Genomic DNA, 22,315 nt, shown 5'->3' with positions numbered 1-22,315 from the left:
TGACTGTGATAAAGAAACTACATTACAGCAGACAAATCCTATTTTTATTTGCCTTTATTGTCCTTGAAATACTTGTAGATTGTTGTACTTCAAGATTTTCAAGTCAACGCCAAAAGCGGTTAGAGATCGTCGTTTTTGCTAGAAAAATTTACTACTGTAACTGTATGGTCAATTTGGAGAGCTAGGAACGACCGTTTATTCAATGATAGGGTACTTTCGGTACAAGAAGTGGTTGAGAAAATTAAGGTGTTTGTTGTGTTGGTTCCTTGGCAGAGGAGTTTCGTTTCCATGTATGTATTACAAAGGGGTGTGAGATCCTCAAAGGTGTGTGGTTAACTAAGTTATCTGGCTTTTCAGCGTGGCGAGGGGGTGAATTCTTTGGGAGGTCTGCTGCAATCTGTTTTGAGTTTGTCTGTGTCAAGGGCTGCTTCTTTGACCGGTTCTCGGTAGTAGTTCTATGTGGATTTTAGCATTGTTTCAGAATTGTGAGGTGCGGAGGCTGCTGCTTGGTTGTTCTTCTAGCCTATGTCCACATTTATGTTTTTCTTGTGAGTAATCTGGTTGGTTTGCCTGCTGTTTGTTTCTTCCGTCTGCTGCATCAGTTTGTATTATTTGAGTCAGTGGTGTTCTGCTGCATTGTTTTTGCGTTCTGCTGCCTTGGTTTATTGTCCTGGTCACTCCAAATTCGTTTGCACTGTTGTGCCAGTTTTGGTTTTGAGCGATGGGGTTGGTCTTTGTTGGTTTTGCCAGGTTTGTCTTTGAGTGACGGTTTTTCGGTCTGCAGATTTTGTGCCGCAGAGTGGCTTTTTGTTCTTGCTTCAATTCATACTAAGGCTGCTATATTTGGTGCTACGGTTTTGTGACTTCTGCAGAGCTTTGTTCCGTTAGTATTTAGCTTCTGATGCTTTTTTTGTGGCTTAGTATTATTAGGCTTTGTTTTTGGCTTTGGGGCAATTTCGCTTGTTGTTCTGTTTCAAGTGAGGGTGGTGTATCTGTCATATGCTTTATTTGAACATTGGCTGTTTATCGGCTCATGTAGTTTGTAATTTTGAACACAATTCCAGTTCGTCTTGTGCTTGGATTGGATTAATTGAAATTTTATTTGCCGTTCAAAAATAAATAAATTCAAGTTAGCACTAAAATTTGTGTAGATAAATAAAAGTAATATGTATTGATAATTCAGTTTTCGATACAAATGATGAAGTGGTAGAAGCAATGAACATCATCTTAAGAAAGGAAAAAATATATCTTAGGAAACTCATAATACATTCTTCTATACTTGCTGTTTCTAAAAAAAATAAAAAAATAAAAACATTCTTCTATACTTATGTGAAGGTTTAGCTATAAATCAATATCCCCATGTTCAAGATGCACATACATATAATCTAAGTTTTGCATCTGCAAATAGGCTAAATGGTATATATGTAACTGTTTTTTTCTTTTTGAAACAGCGAAAATTTATGAGAGACCAATTCTACACAAGACGCGCAAAGGCCAGCTGAGGAAACAAAACAAAAGCGCCGCCTATATGCGTAACACCCCTGAAAAACCCCGTAAAACAAACAGGGACAGCTGCCAAAACAGATGGCCCCCAACTTACAACAAGAAAACAACAACAGAAGCATGCCCCTGCTAAAACAAAACACAGAAAAACATGAAAACACTTCCCCACAAACAGCAGCAGGTTCCGCAAAACGCAAGGGGAAGGAAAACAAAAATCACCCATCTGTACTAGCACAAACACTCGCTGCCACATGAAAACAGAACATAGAAAAAACCTTCACCTGAATACACCACAGAATTGCTAAATACCGCAGACAAACTGAATTAAAAAACAATAGCAGCTACAACAGAACAGCAACATAAACAACATCAAATCAAAACACACAGAAAAAACCCAACGAAGTCACCTTTGTCTCTTGAGACATTTTCCACGATCCCAATACCATTCATAGAAAAGACACAGACTCCCTTTTAGCCGGGCGAGATTCCACTTCCAAGGCACACTACCTTTATCTATCTCACCATAATCTCTTGACCTATTCTTGAATATATGATTATTGCATGCCTTCAGAATAACCCAAACCAGTCCCAAATTAACCAATAACCCCTTCTAAACTTCTTCGACCGAGACTCTCCTATAAAACATTCCAAATGTACAAAAAGGTTTGATGGAGTAATAAAAACCAATACCAACCCATCTAAACACCAATGGCCACACTCTAAGGGCCCTTTCTCAGAACAGAAACAACCCATCTAAATACTCTTCTTTATTCAGCTCGAGAAAGTAACTAGGTATATACTCAAAATTGAACTTTGGAGGAGTATATAGGATCTTATAAACTAAAGTGGTACTAGTATTTAAAGAAGGAGAATAATAATTCTAATGAATTAAACAGAGTTGGAGTTATACATAACAAGTGAACATTGAAAATTAAAAAAAATGACAAAATAAAGAAATCTAAGATGACAAGTGAACGATTGTAGGAAAATAATACACACAAGGATGTATCTAGTCTACACTAAAATCCAACTCTTCAAAGTCATGTGCAAGATATTCATAATAAGATTTAAGACATGTGCAGTTGTTGAAGTCACAATTGCACTGCATACCATTGTCATCGGATTCAGATTCGGATTCAGCCATCATGCGTTCATGTAATTTTTTTGCGTTTTCCGCTATTTGTTCAAAAGTGAGATGAGAGTTAGTGTAACTCAAGTCCTCCTCATCACTGAGAGGTTGTTGAGGTTCAGTGACAGGTACACTGGATTTGGGAGAGGCTTCATCAATCCAAATGTTCTCTAAAGGTTGAGGTTTGCTGCTACCTGAAATGGATTTTCCCCCTCTCTCATTACTCCGTTGACCACCAGCTATAACGTTCTGCTGGTCAGAAAACATCAAAGGTTGAGGTTTGCTGCTATCTGAAATGGATTTCCCTCTCTCAAAGCTTGAAAGTTCCCAATTACTCCCTTGACCCCCAACTAAAATATTGTGGTCAGAGCTTGAGAACAGTTTGCTTATGGTTTCAACCCTAGATTTCCCAGCACCTGCTCCAATCAAAAAAATACATATAAAAAATTTAAAAATAAAAAATATATTATATCAGAAAAAGGTGAATTGATCAAAGAAACATTTATTTATTATTTCTAAATCAAATGAAAACAATACCTTTGCTACGGACTCGGAGTGGCATTTCTTTTTTAGCTTTTCGAAGTCTTCTTTCTGTTAAAAACAAACAAACACACTCAATCAAGAATAGAATTAGGTTAGGGTTTCAAATAATCCAAACCAGAGGAGAAGAAGAATAGCGAAAGTTACCTGGTGGAGACTGGCGATTGGTGCGTGTAGCTGTCTTTCTCTTCTTTCTTTTAGATCGATCAGAAGGGAGTGGTGAATCGATAGGTTGTTGAGGTTTGGTGGCAGATGAACTGGGTTTGGGAGAGGGCACTCCTGTTCCTTCATCAACCCCAAATGAAGAGTTCTCTTCCTCAGAGTTTGAAATCGATTTGAGAGAAGGTCTTCCTCTTCCTTCAACCCTGGCAACTTTCCGAGATGTTGCAATTCCTATTCCAATCAATCAAGAAATTACCAAAGGCATTCATTCATTGGAAACAAACATCAAATCAAATGAAAACAATATACCATTAATGTGGACTCGTTTTCTAGTCTTAACCCGAACCCTAGCTGGTTTCCAAGATGATGACGATGATGATGGAGTTGTTCCTGCTACAATTAATCAAGAACTAAATTAGAAAATGCATTCATTGATTATAAACATAAAACGATACCTTGGAGAATTGGTGGTTGCATTAGGTTAGGGTTTAATAAGAGTTAATTAACCTGGTGACATCGAGAAGAAAAGAGATCGCAGAGATTCTTAGTAGGGTTAGGGTTCCTTCCTTTAACGTGAAGAAACCTTGCTTGAAGAAGTATAAAAACGCGAGGGAAATAAGGAAAGTATATATTTAACCGGATTTCGTTGTTGTTGGGCTTTTTACGTTATCAATATCCCTAACCCTTCTAGAGAAATTATATATCTAACACTTCTTAAGTCAAAAAATTATTTTCGGAATGCACGTCGAAAATATATAGTATTAGAAATGAGAATTGGATTATGTGTTTGATCGAATGGGAATTGGATTATGTGTTTGATCGAATGAGATTTGCCTTCCTTTTCCAAAAATGTAGTTCTTAAAACAATCAAGATTAAATTAGCAAGGGATTCATTATGTTTCTAAGTACTCCCTCCCTCCGGTCCTTATTATAAGAAACAAAACCAAAAAACATCAAAACCAATACAATCATTGATTAAAGAAACTTTTTGAATATTTTTACAAATATACCCTCATAAAAAATTGTGAAACATTAAATACACACACTAATATTAAAAAGAGAAACATTAAATGAAGGATATAAAAGTCTTTTAAACAATAAATACACCATAAAAGTTGTGAAATTTTCTTATAAATTGGACCAAATTTTTTTTTGAAAATTTTCTTATAATAAGGACCGGAGGGAGTAATATGCATTTGATTTTGTTATCAAACGAGATTAACTTCTCGTAAGTATAAATCTATAATTACGAATTTCTCAACAAAAAAAAAACAGAGAGAGAGAGAGAGAGTAGGAGTAGTAGATAAGGAGCTAAGGTTACCAACAATGAGGGTCCGTTTGTTACGGATTAAAATAAAAGTGATTTTGATATAAAATAATTTAGAGATTATATTTTAGAGATTATGAGCCCGTTTGTTATAGCTTTTTTAAGAAAAAAATCACTTTTTTTAAACAAATAATCACTTTTAAGAGTTTTGCATCCGTTTGTTACAGATTTTTAAAAAAATCAGAATCTAAAAATAATCTAAAAACAGCTACAAATGAGAAGCTGTTAGGAGCAGCTTAAAATAAAATAGATTTTTTTTAGAGGAGAGAGAAAATATAATTTAAAAGATTGAACTAATTTTGTAACAAAAAATCCCTTTTATATAGTTGTATCCAAACAAACTAGATTATTTGTTTAAAAAAAGTGATTTTTATAACAGTAAACAAACGCAAAATAGATTCTGATTTTTCATATAATCTCTAAAATATAATCTCTAAATTATTTTATATCAAAATCACTTTTATTTTAATCCGTAACAAACGGGCCCTATATGAAAAATCAGAATCTATTTTGCGTTTGTTAACTATAATAAAAATCACTTTTTTAAAACAAATAATCTAGTTTGTTTGGATACAACTATATAAAAGGGATTTTTTGTTACAAAATTAGTTCAATCTTTTAAATTATATTTTCTCTCTCCTCTAAAAAAAATCTATTTTATTTTAAGCTGCTCCTAACAGCTTCTCATTTGAAGCTGTTTTTAGATTATTTTTAGATTCTGATTTTTTTTAAAATCTGTAACAAACGGATGCAAAACTCTTAAAAGTGATTATTTGTTTAAAAAAAGTAATTTTTTTTCTTAAAAAAAGCTATAACAAACGGGCTCTGAATATTTGGAGGATTAAAATTAAAAAGTTTGTAGTGTAGTTAATGTGTCTATTTTGTGTGAGAATATTACTCCCTCCGGTCCTATTTATAAGAAACAAATGACTTTTTAGATACATTGAATAAATTATGTATTTGGTTTAGATTCTTGACTAGATACATAAGTTATTCAATGTATTTAAAAAGTCAACTTTTTCTTATAAATAGGACCGGATAGAGTACTTTTTAAGTATGATGTATTCAATATTTTTCATGTTTCAAGATAAATTAGTAGTATTAATTATGATTATGTTTTGAAACTTTTTTAATAAATGCATCTAAGAAATTGAAAGAGAACATATTTTCAAAGACAAAAAATTTCCAATGAATGGTTATAATTAGAGGGTGTGTTAGAGGGTTAGAGGGTGTGTCCCTAGCATATCTCTTAGAAACAAAGACAAAATGAGTACAAATACCTTTGCCAGTTCGTTAAATCTTTTTTTTAATAGATTTTGATCGTGTAACATCATTTTGCTATAATTTATAAACAAAGAATTTTTTTTAAAAAAAGTTTGAAATGAAAAATTCGTTTGAATAACATACCTTAAAATGTCATTCTAAATATTTCATCATTTTAAAAAATCTCTAAAATAAAAATCTATTTCAAATAGCTTTTCATAAAAATCATTTTTTAAAGATGGATTTTTTAAAAAGTATGTGATTATTTTTATGTAAAATCTCTAACAATGAATATTTAAGTTAGTGAATGACAAAATCTCTTTTTAAACTTATAACAAATGAGTTTAAAATAACTTCTGTAATTTTTAAGTAAAATTTTTATAAAAAAAAAACATTTTTAAAAATACAAAGATAATTCATTTTTTTTTCTTTCAAAATCTATAACAAACAGGCTCATTAATGGTTATTGCGATAATATTTAGTTGTGTTCAAACATGACAACGTAAAACTTACATTGTATGTTTAGATTTTTTTTTTTTTTTGTTACTTATATGTTTAGATTTAAACATGTGATGTGAATCTATGTAAATTTATATACTATTTAAGAATTTTTAAATAGTTCTTTAAACTAAAAATTGTTCTAATCAGATTGGGTCTTGTTAACTTGACTTGTGCCCTAAGGCACAAGATAAAAAACTAAATAAAGAAATTTAACCTTGGAAATTGTGCATTTAAAACTTAAAAAACTTAAAACTTATCTTTTCAATACAATATTTATTGTTTAATTCTATTTTAAAATCCTTATCATGTGTCCTAAGTGCACAAGTTAGCATTTCCCAATCAGATTTTAAAGTATTTTATTTTTTTAAGGGAAATGTTAACGAGTGTTCCTGGGGCACTCTTTAAGCACCTTAAATAGTAAGTTTTTAATGAAAAATTGTATATTAAATGCATTGAAAATTGTAATAGCACCTTAAATAGTAAGTTTTTAATGAAAAATTGTATATTAAATGCATTGAAAATTGTAATAGTTGACATTTTAAGATAATAATTTCTAAATTTGGGATGCTTAAAGAGTGCCCCGGAGGCACTCGTTAATAAGACCCTTTTTTTAATTAGGTTCTCTTAAATGATTGTTGGTCACTAATTTATTTTTTGAAGGAAATTTTTGTTTTTTTATTACGTTGTTTCTTCGTCACTAGAGCAAGTGCGCAACACGAGGCTCTTCATCCTCCTTAAGAAAAGTAGGGATTCGGAAAATAAAATAGTATATTTTAAAAGAAAATAAATAAATAATAAAAGGAGAATGTTAACCAGTGTCTCTGGGGCATTGGTTAAGCAGCTAAAAGAGGTAAGATTTTATTAAAAAGTGATGTAATAATTAGTTAGTCAAAAGTAACAGTTTATATTTCCAAGACATTTTTTCTACTTTTAGATTCCTTAACCGGACACTGGTTAACAAGATCCATAATAAAATAAGGACGTGAATATTATGTGGATACTGGTATGTAAATTTTGTTGACATGTAATTGCCACAACAGTTTTGAATAATCAATGACCAACGGTCTTTTAACAAAATGACCTAATTAAAAGAAAAAGATTGTTTAGTGATTTGATTAATTTTTTTTTAGTTTAGGAACCTATTTAAGATCCCGTGCTTCCGCTTTCGATGTGTAGAAACTCCTTCGAGCCAAATAGTATTTGCTTTAACAAAATCTGATGGTCGGATATAGGAAAGTGTATCAAATCATTTGCCAACTAATAAAGTGCAAGTAGATTATCGTATCCACAAGTATTGTTGTTTCATCTAAGCAATTCACATTACTTATTTTGGAACAAGAAAAATAAATAAAATAAAAGATAGAGGGGGTCCTTCAAAAAAAAAAAAGATAGAGGGGGGTTTTGCGTTCAGTTTTTAGCGTTTTCTATCTAAGTGATAAGTTCATGGGGTTTTACTACCTACGAACTGTCAAGTTACACCTGTTGATCACATGTGTACGTACATGTGGGGTCTTACTCTCTCAGAGGTTTGGGTTCACCGCCCTTCAGGTCTCAGGTTCAACCTTCCACCGGATTTGCTACGTGTTTCAGTGTAGGGTTGTCAGTCATGTAGGGAGATATACTCACACGCACATAGAGGCGCGTGTAGGTTCTTACTTTCTCAGAGGTATTTGAATCAACAACGGATATTAGGGTTCCTAAATTCTCAGTCATAAAGCTTATCCTTGTCTATTGAATCTTAGAAGGACATCAACATTCAACACACTCTCCCTTCTGGTAGTTCTACAAACGGGCAACTGTATCTCGTGTACCTTACCAAGAATGAAAGAAGAATGAAGTTACTAGGTTATTTAAGTCATGAAGTCACTGTGTTTCCCTAATTATTGTTAATTGTTATCTTAGTTGCTTCCTGATTCGGGCAAGTTTGCACCAATATTAGGTATGTCACCTTCCTTAAGTATTGTTATCTCAAGATGGTTTGTTTTAGAAGAGACAAATCTTACGCACTATAGTAAAATTGAATAGGATTTGAAAAATAACTGATAAAGACTTTAAATTAAAATGCACATTATCTTAGTTGCTTCCTGATTTGGGCAAGTTTGCACCAATATTAGGTATGTCACCTTCCTTAAGTATTGTTATCACAAGATGGTTTGTTTCAGAAGAGACAAATCTTACGCACTATAGTAAAATTGAATAGGATTTGAAAAATAACTGATAAAGACTTTAAATTAAAATGCACAACAAGCAAATAGAGGTTGAAGATTTAGTTACTCATGATAATTAAAGACAAATTATTAAAAAAATAAAACATACTCTGCAGACATAGAGTGAGGAGAGAGACTCCTCCCATGAAGCTCCTAGTGCCTGCCTTCCTCTTGAACCGCTTCGTTGTGAATGAAAAATTATGAATGAGATGAGTGGTATTTATAGGGAGAGTTTTCACCTAAAGTTGATTTATAAACAACAAAATTTTCTTTGATTTACTTTTTTTTACATATATCAGGATTGGTTACCAAAATATATTGAACATAATATTTTCTTCAAGTTAAAAGTGTAAAATTGAACAAATTTTTCATTGATTTATTTTTATTACGTACACATATCTGGATAGGTTCCCAATATATTGAACAATATTTTTTACTTCAAATTAACAACGTAAATATATTGAACAAATTCGTTTTCTCAAATTAAAAATGTAACATATATTTATCTAAAAATATTTTGCACAAATATTTTACTTCAAATAAAAAGAGAAAATAACTTGTGTCGAAGCATATTGAACAATTTTTTTCTTTAAATTAAAAGGGTTAAATTGAACAAAATTTTCATTGATTTTGTAATAACCCACATTGTGATTTCACAAGTTTGATGTTAGTCGATTATGTTGAAGAGATTAATTCAAGGAGGACATTTATGTCTTTTAGCCATGCCAATATTTATATGCAAGATCCTCACAATTTACTTATTTTCATTCTTCCAACACACCAAAACAAACAAAATTCTTCTCCTTCCCTCACTTCTCCCTCGGCCACAAGGACCATGTCTGGGGAACATTGGTAACCGATTACATTTATTGTGCAACCGGTTACACAAGGAACTGAGGCTATAGGTAATCAGTTGCACAAGGATGTGTAACCGGTTACCATGTGGTAAACCCCTCAAAAAATTACTTTTCTTATGTGTAATTGGTAGCTGTGAATTCCGGTGCAGGTGCGAGTATAACGACGATACGTTAACTAAAGAGATCGTATGATAAGAATTATATATGAATGATTAAATATGGGTAGGTTACTGACTTGTATGAATTGGGATTATGGAATGACATGATTACTATGCATTCATATTATTTATATCAAAATTGTGTCCCTAGTGGTTCCACGTTAGTTGGATGAGATACTTTCGTGTATGATGGCTCATACGACGATAAGAGGAGTTCCGATTCTAGCCTGCTTGATAGGAATTTTAGTCGGATATTTATTAGGGATGTTTCGGGACGACTCCACCCGACCATTCCTTAAAATTAATTCGGATAACATTGAATGTCACACGCTAACTTTATTAAGTAATGAACATGATAATATGATACTGATGATATGTCATCTTACGTTATTCTTACCATGTTTTTTAGTAATTTTCAGTTAGTTTTTCATTCAGAATAGAGGAACGTTAGAGCAATTGCCTATGATTTCGGGACATTTTGTAATGTATTCTATATTGAGTCATGTAAGTCTACTTTCCCTGAAACATAGCAAATCTTATGTGTTTTGGTGTAATACATGAAAAATCGTGCAAATTGGCAATGCAAAACATTTGAAGACTTTGGGAAGACAATGAATAAAGATTCAAGGGGTCTCAAAAGACATTACAAAAGAATGAATTATGTTCTCAAGTCCCAAGACATCTTATATGGAAGCAAACACCCAAAAAGAGGAAGAAACATATGTTACGCGCAGAAAAACACACTGGGGTACCTCAAGCATTATCCATGCACCCTAAGTGTGCAAAAAAATACACTTGGGTTCCCCAAGTGTGAGCCAGGCTCCCCAATGTGGCAAAAAAAGTGGTGGTGCCAAATTGTTATCTTTAGGTTGGCTGAAAGCTAAAAAAGCCATGTTTGTTTTTGGCACTCAGAGGTGGTGGTCAAGCCCTTTAGCTTGTCTGAGCATTGGCTAACTACTTATGGTTTTTATTTTTTCGACACTGACTCATCTTGTATATTTGTAGTGGTCTCCTAGGCACCTTGTGCTTTTTTTTTGGTTACAAGGCTAAAGGAAAACAAAAAAAAGAGACAAACAGACAAAAGGGAAAGAAAAAAAAACAAGGCTAGTGCCTTAGAAAACAGGTTCCTAATTCATCTTTCTTCAACAGAGGTAGCAGCTCCTCCGGTGGAGAAGAATGGATGGTCAACTCAACATCGTTCGAAGCTCCAAGCTTGGCCATGAAGTCTGCACACTGATTGCCTTCTCTGAGCGAATGGAAAAGAGAGAAAGGTCTTGATCTCATGATGTCTTTGATATTTTGTATAAGCACAGCATAGACATGAAAGTGATTTAGCTCCTCCTTAATGAGATTGACAGTGAGAATGGAATCCAAGTAGCAAGTCACTTCACCAAATTTGAAGCTAACGGCCAGCTTTAGACCTTGAAAAAGCGCTGTAAGCTCCGCAAAGAGGATGTCTTGAGAGTGACTGATATATCCTGAAAAACCAGTGATGTATGTCCCTGAATTGATGCGTAAAACACCTCCAAATCCAGCACGAACCGGATCACCGCAACAACTGCCATCAACATTCAAAATTGTGCCCGTACCGTTGTTATTATTCCAACGAATTATCCTAGGAGGGGGAGCAGCAACTGCTATATTACGGAAGGCTGAACTGATGCTATCTGTTGTGTTGTGAATATTGATACTGAGCTGAGTTTCAGACATATTTACGTTGCCGAGGCACATGCTATTCCTGTGGCGCCAAATCCACCATAAACCTGCCAGAAATGCTGCTGATCTCGGGCAGTTCACACCCTCTCTTAACCAATCAGCAATCGAAGTAGCAGAGAAAAAATGCAAAGAAAAGAAACCAATTTTTCTCCAAATGGCAGCAGAGAATTTGTAGTCCCTCAGACAATGAAATAAGGTTTCTTCTTGGTCACCACATCTAGAACAAATCGCCGAATTTATCATGTTCCTGTGATGGAGCAATGTCAAAGTTGGGACAGCATTGTGACACGCCAACCAAATCAAGAATTTGAATTTTTCGGGGACTTTTAATCTCCAAATCCAACTCCATGAGCTAGAAGCTTGAATATCAGAATCCTGTTGAGAAATTAGCCAACCGTAACCGCTTTTTGCAGAGTAAGTTCCATTTTTATTGTGAGGCCAGATGTAAGCATCCACAAGTGACGAGTTAAAGCTTAATCGAACATTGTTAATGGCTTCTGCAATATCCGTCGGGAGGTTGGTGTAGAGAGATTGCGTGTGGTGGCCATCATTTGTAATGACATCATGGACGGAGAGATGAACATCATGAATGTCGACAAAAGGAACCTTAATACCAAGGACACCGAGATTACTCCAATTGCTATACCAGAAGGAAGAGTGACCTAAACCTGCTCTCCACATGTAGCCGGTTTGAAGGACATTTTTTGCCCGAATTATAGAGGACCAAGTAGGCGAATTATTGTGATGGGCTGAAGCGTCGAAGAGGAACTTAGAATCATTAGAATAAATGCTGGAAAGAATGTTTACCCAAAGTTTGTCTGTGTTTTGCACCATATTCCAAACCAGCTTCCCTAGAAGAGCAGTGTTTGCATCTCTAGCTGTTCTAATACCTAGCCCCCCTGTTTGCTTTGGGCTTGCCACTTTTTTCCAATTAACTAGATGAACACCTCTACTAGTATTCCCTTTCCAAATAAAATTGCGAGTTGTCTGATCAATGTTATCGCAAATATTTTGGGGGAGCCAACTAATCTGCATGTAATAAGTTGGAATGGAAGATAAAACTGAAGAAGCAAGTGTCAGCCTTTCTGCTTTATTGAGAAGTTTGCCTTTCCAAGAAGCCAACCTGTTTTGCAATTTGTCGATGATGAATAAAAAGTCACTTCTCTTGGGCCGCCCCTTAAGGATTGGAAAGCCGAGATATTTATCAAGAGTGGTGGTGCTGCGGATACCAGAAATTGCGGTGAGCTTATGAATTTTAGCTTGCGGAGTACCCGAAGAGAAGAAAGCTCTAGATTTAGAGAGATTTATCTTCAATCCTGATGCTTTGCTGAATTCCTCAAAAATCTCTGATACAACTTTGAATTGGGAGCTTTTAGCCTTGATGAAAAGAAGGACATCATCCGCAACGAGGAAATGAGAGAGATGAGGTCCAGTGTTATTGATTCTGATAGGTTCCCATTTCCTTTGACTAACTGCATTGTTGATAGCTGCTGAAAGTTTTTCCATACACAAGATGAAGAGATATGGTGAGAGAGGATCACCTTGGCGAAGACCATGAGTAGGCTTGAATTGCGGTAACTTGTTTCCATTCCATAAAACAGAGAAGTTGGAAGATGTCACACAGTGCATAATAAGTTTGATGGTGATGTCCGGGAAACCAAAATCAATGAGGCAGTTATGAAGGAACTCCCAGTTGACATTGTCAAAGGCTTTTTCTAGATCAAGCTTAAAAGCCACATAACCTTTTTTTTTTTTTTGACCTTCTCATGAAATGAACAATTTCCTGCAAAACAATAGAGTTGTCAGTGGTGCCCCTACCAGGCAGAAAACTGCTTTGATAGGGACCAATAATAACATTAAGTATCGGCCTGAGACGGTGAACCAAGACTTTGGTGATAAGCTTGTAAACAACATTGCAGAGGCTTATTGGTCGGAAGTCTTTGTAGGTATTGGGAGGGTCGGCTTTAGGGATTAGAGCAATGAGGGTGTCGGCAATTGCGGGATCAAAAGCACCTGTTTGAAATGCGGTTTGCACCAAGTTAAAGATATCATCTCCAATGATGTGCCAGTACTGTTTGAAAAATATACATTGGAAGCCATCTGGGCCAGGAGCTTTGTAAGGTTTCATAGAGTTGAGGGCGGCTAGGACTTCAATTTTAGTGACAGGTTTGGTTAGGGAATTGATGCCTAGATCATCAATGATGGGGTGTGTGCCAAGGTTGAAAAGGCGGCTATGATGTGGTTGATTGTTGGTAAAGAAATTTTTGAAATATTTGTGGGCTTCATCTTGAAGGATATCACTATCTGTGGTCCAAATGCCATTTGGGAGTTGGAGGGTGTGGATTTTGTTCTTTGAAACTACTATTGTTGTGGTTATATAATTTCATTTTGACTTGTTCAAAAATAAATGAAAATTTTGTTCAATTTTACAATTTTAGTTTGAAGAAAATTTTTTGTTCAATATATTTTAAGGCAATATATTTACACTTTTTTGTACCCGCACCTGTATCCGTATCTGGGCTTCATAGATTATTTGTTTTATTCATTCTACTAAATATTTTATTTGGACAAATACCTGCATACTAGATATTTTTATGAAATGAAGCCAAAATCAGTTTTGGCGCGTTGAAGTGAAGATATTTTTGTATCTACCAAGCACTACCGTATTATATAAGGACCGTTGAAGTGAAGCCAAAAATCAAAACACTTTGAAACGAAACCATTTTGGCGCGCACAAGTTATAACCCATTATTCACCTCTCTTCTCAGAACAACCATGATGAACCAGTTTCCTCCTTCTAGGGTTTTGGAATCTCTCCATTCCAATGATATTGCCTCTTCAAATTCTCAATCCCATGAGTTTCTCAGTTTCGGTAAAACTATTTTCGATTTTTTTTTCATTGCTCAAAAATTTCAATATACATGACATGTGTGTGTGTGTTAATTCCTTGTGATTTTTTTGTGTTTTGTCTCTTAGCTCTTTTCTTGTATCGATAGACACAGTTAAGATCTAAGAGCCTGATGATCCTATTGTTGATTTACTGATGTTGAAATTTCTTTGTGTAAGATGATCAATGTTTTCAATCATGGCTGGAATCTCTCAATTCGATGGATGATGCATTTGATAATGTGTTTGCAAATTATCAGTTGCAGGAGTCTCTCACTTTTGGTAAGATGAATTTTCACACAAATTTCTATTCCCGAAATTTTTTATTTTTTGTTTTGTTCTCGATTCCGTGTTAGTTTTTGAGTTTTTTTTCTCTTTTTTGTAATGATCAACGTAGTATAAAGATTTTGCTGTCAATTTTAAATTTTTATATCAATCTAGAATTCAGAATGTGTCTGAGTTGATAAAATTGAAATGGATCCTTGAAAAAAAATGTGTGCTTGATAAAGATTCAAATAAGAGGAATTGAGAGTTAGAATGAAACCGTAGCATTGTATTTGGAATCATCATTAAAAGAATCAATTGGAATTTGATGTGGACACATAATAATCTACTCAAAATTGTGGATATTTTTAAAATTTTAAAGTATGGATTTTTTTAAAACCCTAAGCAAGAGATGTCAATGTAACATTAGATTTGGATTTATTATATCAATATACTATTTTTCTGTTTAAGATGGGAATGTGTCTTGAGTTGAAAAAATTTAAGGGATCCATGAAAACAAAAGTGAGCTTGGTAGAAATGTAAGAGGAATTGTGTTTGGAATCATTAAAATAATTGATTGGACAAGATTTGTGTTGATTTCTTTATATAATTAACTAAAATCAGAAGGATTTTAAAGCCAAATCAATTTGTAATTTTTAACTTTCCTAATTGAAGATTTCAGTTTGAAAAGAAATGAATTAGTGACTAGTGGTTCATATCTTTCAACTTATGGAAATCTATCTCTTAACAAAATCATGTCATGTGTCCATACAAAAATAAATGCATATTCAATTCTTAGTTTGAGTGTCCTCTTGATTTTTATTGTCGAGGATATACTTCAGATTTGTCATGCAGACGTAGTCCACGTTTTAGTACTTCAAATTCATTGTGCAATTGTTTTCTTGTCATGCAGACGAGGTCATTGATGTTGATGGAGTTGGTGGTAACTTCAATTTGGAGACCGATCTGGACACGTTGGGGAGCAGTACCATTGATTTCAAAAAGATTTTTGATGAGTTGGAAGCTGTGAAACAAGATACTAGTGGTGGTGTATCTTCGTTACAGTCAAGTCAGGTATCTTATGTTCATCAGGGGAATAGTTTTTTTGTCTCAATTTGTGAGTTTACATCCTAAGGTAGAGATTTAGTTGTATTGTAGGACTAATCTATGTCATTCTTTTTGCAGACGGAATCAGTTGACATTAATTCATCAAGTTTGGAGTATGATATTGCAAAAAATGTATTCACTTGTAGTATGGATGGGGAAGGCGGCACAACTTTTTCACCTAGACTAACAAGCTACTTCCAAGAGTAAGCACAAAAAAATATTTATAAATCCTCTAATATTTTTGGTGTTTTTAAATTACTTTCATCACGGTTAGACACCGATGTGAAATCACTAAATACCTTGTGCATAACATTATGGTTCTACAGAGGTCTCTTTTTGGGACATAGGTGTTCCAAAATGCAAACATTGTATGTGGCTAATTCTGGCATTTCATGTCTGAAACAGTTTTCAGGAGCCTTTTCACAAACTTGTCTATCCAAAAGGGGATCCAGATGCTGTTACGCTAAGTAAGAGAGATGTTGATCAATTACAACCAAATACATACATCAATGACACGATTATCGATTTTTACATTCTGTAAGTTTGTTCATCACTTCATAAAGAATGTCTTTTTAATAGTTCTATCTTCTTTGCTTGCATTTAGTTCTAGGCTTAATTAATGATTTGGTCCCTTAAGTTATTTGTTGGTTACATTAACGTTACCATTTGGTCCCTTAAGTTAGTATATGTTAGCCAAATAAATCCTCACCATCAGTCTTTTGCCAAAACGTTAAATAGGCACATGTGAACGGTGACGTGACAACTTGCAATGTGTATCCACCTTAGACATTGGCTTAACGGTTTTGACAGTAGAGATTTATTTGGTTGACGGAAGATAACTTAAAGGGACCAAATTGTAATGTTAATAACTTATGGGACTAAAATGTAACCAACAAATAACTTAAGGGACCACATCATTAATTAAGCCTTAGTTCTAATATTGTTATTGTGAACCTTGGAACATACAGCTTTTCTCTTTTGTTGTCTGATGATGTCTCCTTTATTTTATTAACAGTAGATGCATTCATAAAACTTTATAAATGAACTTTAGAGATTATAATTTATAACCAAAATGATAAAATAAGACTTTCAATATCAGGATAATAATGTTAAACATGTAGCAAATATAAACAAACAGTTATATGGACTCTGATATACATTATAACTACTGAAAAATGGGTGTAATGTAACTGTTTAAAAATCTCAATTTTGGCAGATATATGAAGAATAAGATAGAAGAAAAGCAAAAGGCTAGGTTCCACTTTTTCAATAGTTTTTTCTTTCGAAAGCTGGCTGATATGGACAAAAATCCCCACCCTGATTGTGACGGCAAATCTGCATTTCAACATGTTCGTAAATGGACAAGAAAAGTTAATTTATTTGAAAAAGATTTTGTTTTCATGCCTGTGAACTTCAAGTAAGTAACTATCAAACTTTTACTTATTTGTTTATATCTGTATTGATGTTCTGATTGGAATTCAATTTTGGCCATGTTGGCAGACATCACTGGAGCTTAATAGTGATTTGTTATCCTGGCGAAGTGGTTAATATTAATGGTGAGTTTTTTTTCACATGTGCTGTTCAAATACTTTCTTTTAAACATATTTATTCTCAGATATTATGTTATGATGCATATTTCAGACAAAGAGCCGGAAAAGTCACTTAGGCTACCATGTATATTGCATATGGATTCTATCAAGGGACATCATAATGGTCTGAAAGACCTTGTGCAAAGGTATTTCTTAATGACACTTCCACACATTAAATTTCCTTCTCTTCTTTAACTTATCAGCGTCCATTTTGTCAACTATTATGACAGTTATTTGTCTGAAGAATGGAAAGAGAGGAAGAATGATACATATGGAGAAGACCTCTCATCAAGATTCTTGATTATGCATTTTCTCCCCGTTGAGGTATGTCTTGCTTACGTTTTAACAGCATGCTGATTAAAATCAGAGACAGTTATTCTTTTTTTAGACATTTCTTATTGCTCAATGAAATGGATTTCAGTTTTATTTGCTGGAAAATTGATTCCAAGTCACTGGGAAACCACTACGAAAGTTGCCTATTTTTATTGCAAAATTGTTTGAAAATAGCTATTGATGAATGCAAGTCCCATTATTTGGCCTATACTTTGTCGCTTTTTGAATTTATTTCTCGCCTATCTCTGGCTGATGATTAGTTGAGTATCATCGAATAACTTTCTATTTTCTCTATTTGATTGTGTTTTACTAATGTTTTGTGACTGAATGTCCTTGACAGGTACCACAGCAGGAAAACTCATTTGATTGTGGCCTCTTTTTGCTTCATTATCTAGAGCTCTTCGTGGCTCAAGTTCCATTTGATTTCAACCCTCTGAGACTAACCAATTGTTCCAACTTTGTAAGTGGTTTTCACGGTTGACTTTTTTCCAATTATTTTGTTCCTAGCCATATATATTTTTTAAGTTATATTATTTCAATTGGTAGTAACTCCCTAGTGATTCATATGGTTCCTTATATGGATTTAACCTGACATATGTTGAATTTTTCTAGCTCAATGTGGACTGGTTTCCACCTACGGATGCTTATCTCAAGCGAACACATATCCGTACGTTAATATTTGAACTGGTGGAAAACCATGGTTCACATGAAGGCTTTTCCCCTGACGATGGTGATAACCAGCACTGCTCAGAATATATTGACAACAACAGGGTTGGTGGTCAGTGTCATTTATTCAACGTGGAGGCATCGACTTCCCATTCTGGCCAGGGAATAGAAATGTTTCCATCTTACAATACTTGTAATATGGTTCTTAAGGAGCATTTTGAACCAAGAGCCGCATCGGGAACTTCACTGAGACATCGCCAATCTTTTGACCAGCAATCATCATCATCATCGAATCATTTGTTCAACAGTTCAAGACATTGCCAATCTTTTGACCAGCGAACATTATCATCATCTAATCATTTGTTCAACAGTTCAAGACATTGCCCCTCTTTTGACCAGCGATCATTATCATCATCTAATCATTTGTTCAACAGTTCAAGACATTGCCACTCTTTTGACCAGCGATCATTATCATCATCTAATCATTTGTTCAGCATTTCAAGACATTGCCACTCTTTTGACCAGCGATCATTATCATCATCTAATCATTTGTTCAACAGTTCAAGACATTGCCACTCTTTTGACCAGCGATCATTATCATCATCTAATCTGTAATATCCCTCCATAAGATTTTTTTAAGGAAGGGGCAGAATTGTAATTTTGCCACTCAAGATTTTTTTTTTAAGTGGAAAATCCACAATTTTCTACATTCTTCCACATCATTCCAAATTTTCCTCTTCTTCTCCTCTCTCACTTCTCTCTCTCGTCACTCACCCTTTCCCCCTCAATCTTCATTTTTCTCAACCAAATCCTTAGCAATTCAACTCACATGTTTGGATTAGTGTTTTTCTAGCAACTTGAAATGAGAAATATGCATCAAATTCTATTTTCCCTTCCTCTCTAACCGTACATCAATATAAGAAAAAGAGAGTTTTTGTCTTTCAAGTCCTCAAAAACATCACATTGATGTCTTCCTTCAACAATTGGATGTGGCAATTTTGGGAAAAATTTCACGGTTGGATTAGTAAGAAGCTAAGGTAACAAAGATGAAGGCACAAGTGGCTATTGGGAATTAAGTTGAAGTATCACGGAGAAATAAGAGTTGTCAGATGTTTATTGGTGAGTTCCTTAGTAAACCTTCCATTTTGAGTAGTAGAATTGTGCCCTATGAATGATTCATTTGAATAGAAATTATGAGATAGTATGATTATTTCATAATTATATGTGTGTTTATTCTAAAATCTCTTGTATGTTAATATGTGTGTTTATGTTAGTATGAATATTGGAGGAAAATGCTAAGCAAGACAATTGATGTAACGATTACTTTTGTTCACAAGTCGGTTAGTTTAGGTTATCGAGGTTTTCCCACGTTTGATAACCTAGAGGATTGTTTATATTATTTATAAGTGATAATTGTAAGAGGATTCCTTATATTATTTATAAGTGATGATTTTAAGAATAAGTGATTGGATAGTAATGTTAATTGATGTTAGTATGTGATGTTAGTATAAATGTTGGAGGGAAATTAACAACGAAATTGATGCATATATGCTTATAGTAAAGAATTGAAAGAAAAATTTGAAATGCATCTTGTGAGTAATATGCTCACAGTGAATTATAGAAAATCGCAGAAAAATGGAAATGAGGAGAAAAATTGAAATGAGTAACATGCTCATAGAAAAAGAAAAAAAAAAGAATATATGGAAAAACCGTTTGCTACAACGAGAGATAATGTAGCCTATGACGTACGGGTCATAGTATACCGTTTGCTACAACGAGAGATAATGTAGCCTATGACGTACGGGTCATAGTATACCGTTTGCTACAACGAGAGATAATGTAGCCTATGACGTACGGGTCATAGTATACCGTTTGCTACAACGAGATATAATGTAGCCTATGACGTACGGGTCATAGTATTCCGTTTGCTACAACGAGAGATAATGTAGCCTATGAGGTACGGCTCATAGTAACGAATGAAATGTATAATTAATGACATGAAATTTTAAGTCAAGAATTATTCTAATATTATTGAAAGGAGATAATTAGAGAATTTTGTTTGATGATCATTGTTGAAGGTTTATTGCTAATATAATTGAGATGAGTTGGTGATCAAAATGGAGTATTATTGTTAAAAGTGGTCGTACTTGAACCTTATGAAAATTAGGTAAAAGCTTCGTATGACATATTCGTAGTATATTCGTGACATATCTTGTTGTGTAACCTGGAATAAAGTAATAATTAGATTTTTGGATTCCTCATTCAATTCCCTACAGTTTGGACCTAAATTTCATGTGATTCCGATTAGTAATGAACTCGGAAAGTGCGTTTGAAGTTGGATAATTCTGCTGGAAAAGGGCTTACGGGTTTTGTCATGATTTTTGTGAAATGAGCTAAATTGTAGATTTATACTAGTTAGAAAGGGGCATGATTTAATATAATATCTAGGATGTTTATTTTGAGTTGTACAAGTAGTTTAAAAATAAAGATGTTATTTGGAGATTCTGGCTGATAACAGATTTTTAAAACAGGATTTACATCTTGGAAAATGTTAAAAATATAGACGAAACTCTGTCGAAATTTCAGTGGATATTTATTTTGAAATGAAATTTAAATTGAAATTTTTATGTATTATAGTTGTCAAGTTTGATTAATAGGCTTGCCGGGCTAGAATGGTCTAGTTCGCGCGCCGGTCACGATGATTGTTTTTGGGTCGTGACAATTTGGTATCAGAGCAGGTCGATTCAGATCGTACCTTTGGGTCAATGGAATTCAATAAGATGTAGTGTGACTTTTGGGTTCCAGATATTTATTCCAAATGTCATATCTGGCTGAGCTTGATCAACTCAGACTAGTATATGACAGTTAGAATAAATGTCTGAGAGATGAATGGAACCTTAACAGAAGACGCAGTATAAGGAGTATGATGTAAGGTGTGAAGAAATAAATCAGAGTGGCGCAGCGGAAGCGTGGTGGCTGGTACCTATACAGTTTAAATTAGTCAGGAAGAAAGAATCAGTTCGTAATGGACGTATGTGAAATCTAAAGTTGAAATTGTTTATGCTTATTAGCAAGTAAATCCCTAAAATTTCGAGGACGAAATTTTCTTAAGGGGGGTAGAATGTAATATCCCTCCATAAGATTTTTTTAAGGAAGGGGCAGAATTGTAATTTTGCCACTCAAGATTTTTTTTTTAAGTGGAAAATCCACAATTTTCTACATTCTTCCACATCATTCCAAATTTTCCTCTTCTTCTCCTCTCTCACTTCTCTCTCTCGTCACTCACCCTTTCCCCCTCAATCTTCATTTTTCTCAACCAAATCCTTAGCAATTCAACTCACATGTTTGGATTAGTGTTTTTCTAGCAACTTGAAATGAGAAATATGCATCAAATTCTATTTTCCCTTCCTCTCTAACCGTACATCAATATAAGAAAAAGAGAGTTTTTGTCTTTCAAGTCCTCAAAAACATCACATTGATGTCTTCCTTCAACAATTGGATGTGGCAATTTTGGGAAAAATTTCACGGTTGGATTAGTAAGAAGCTAAGGTAACAAAGATGAAGGCACAAGTGGCTATTGGGAATTAAGTTGAAGTATCACGGAGAAATAAGAGTTGTCAGATGTTTATTGGTGAGTTCCTTAGTAAACCTTCCATTTTGAGTAGTAGAATTGTGCCCTATGAATGATTCATTTGAATAGAAATTATGAGATAGTATGATTATTTCATAATTATATGTGTGTTTATTCTAAAATCTCTTGTATGTTAATATGTGTGTTTATGTTAGTATGAATATTGGAGGAAAATGCTAAGCAAGACAATTGATGTAACGATTACTTTTGTTCACAAGTCGGTTAGTTTAGGTTATCGAGGTTTTCCCACGTTTGATAACCTAGAGGATTGTTTATATTATTTATAAGTGATAATTGTAAGAGGATTCCTTATATTATTTATAAGTGATGATTTTAAGAATAAGTGATTGGATAGTAATGTTAATTGATGTTAGTATGTGATGTTAGTATAAATGTTGGAGGGAAATTAACAACGAAATTGATGCATATATGCTTATAGTAAAGAATTGAAAGAAAAATTTGAAATGCATCTTGTG

The 22,315-nt window shown here is 34.0% G+C and overlaps 2 protein-coding genes across 2 annotated transcripts; one reads left to right on the top strand and one right to left on the bottom strand.

Moving 5' to 3' along the window:
* Positions 1–2,360: 2,360 nt before the first annotated feature.
* LOC146922877 (uncharacterized) lies at positions 2,361–4,231 on the bottom strand. The gene is made up of 5 exons (XM_085715670.1): positions 3,842–4,231; positions 3,644–3,724; positions 3,320–3,565; positions 3,170–3,223; positions 2,361–3,048 (listed from the first exon to the last, which is right to left on the bottom strand). Exons 1-5 carry the CDS (start codon positions 3,849–3,851, stop codon positions 2,513–2,515), a joined length of 927 nt encoding a protein of 308 aa, XP_085571796.1. The 5' UTR covers positions 3,852–4,231; the 3' UTR covers positions 2,361–2,512.
* Positions 4,232–15,975: 11,744 nt separating this feature from the next.
* On the top strand, positions 15,976–18,823 carry LOC146922876 (putative ubiquitin-like-specific protease 2B). The gene is made up of 6 exons (XM_085711626.1): positions 15,976–16,157; positions 16,837–17,176; positions 17,262–17,355; positions 17,440–17,533; positions 17,883–18,002; positions 18,155–18,823. Exons 3-6 carry the CDS (start codon positions 17,306–17,308, stop codon positions 18,821–18,823), a joined length of 933 nt encoding a protein of 310 aa, XP_085567752.1. The 5' UTR covers positions 15,976–16,157; positions 16,837–17,176; positions 17,262–17,305.
* The last annotated feature ends 3,492 nt before the right edge of the window (positions 18,824–22,315 follow it).

This window comes from Medicago sativa, chromosome 5, assembly GCF_051527215.1.
Source record: "Medicago sativa cultivar Bolivia chromosome 5, Bolivia_mono, whole genome shotgun sequence".
Classification (NCBI taxonomy): Eukaryota; Viridiplantae; Streptophyta; class Magnoliopsida; order Fabales; family Fabaceae; genus Medicago; species Medicago sativa.
Note: the sequence above shows the minus strand (reverse complement) of the source record. Positions and strands in the feature narration are given on the sequence as shown.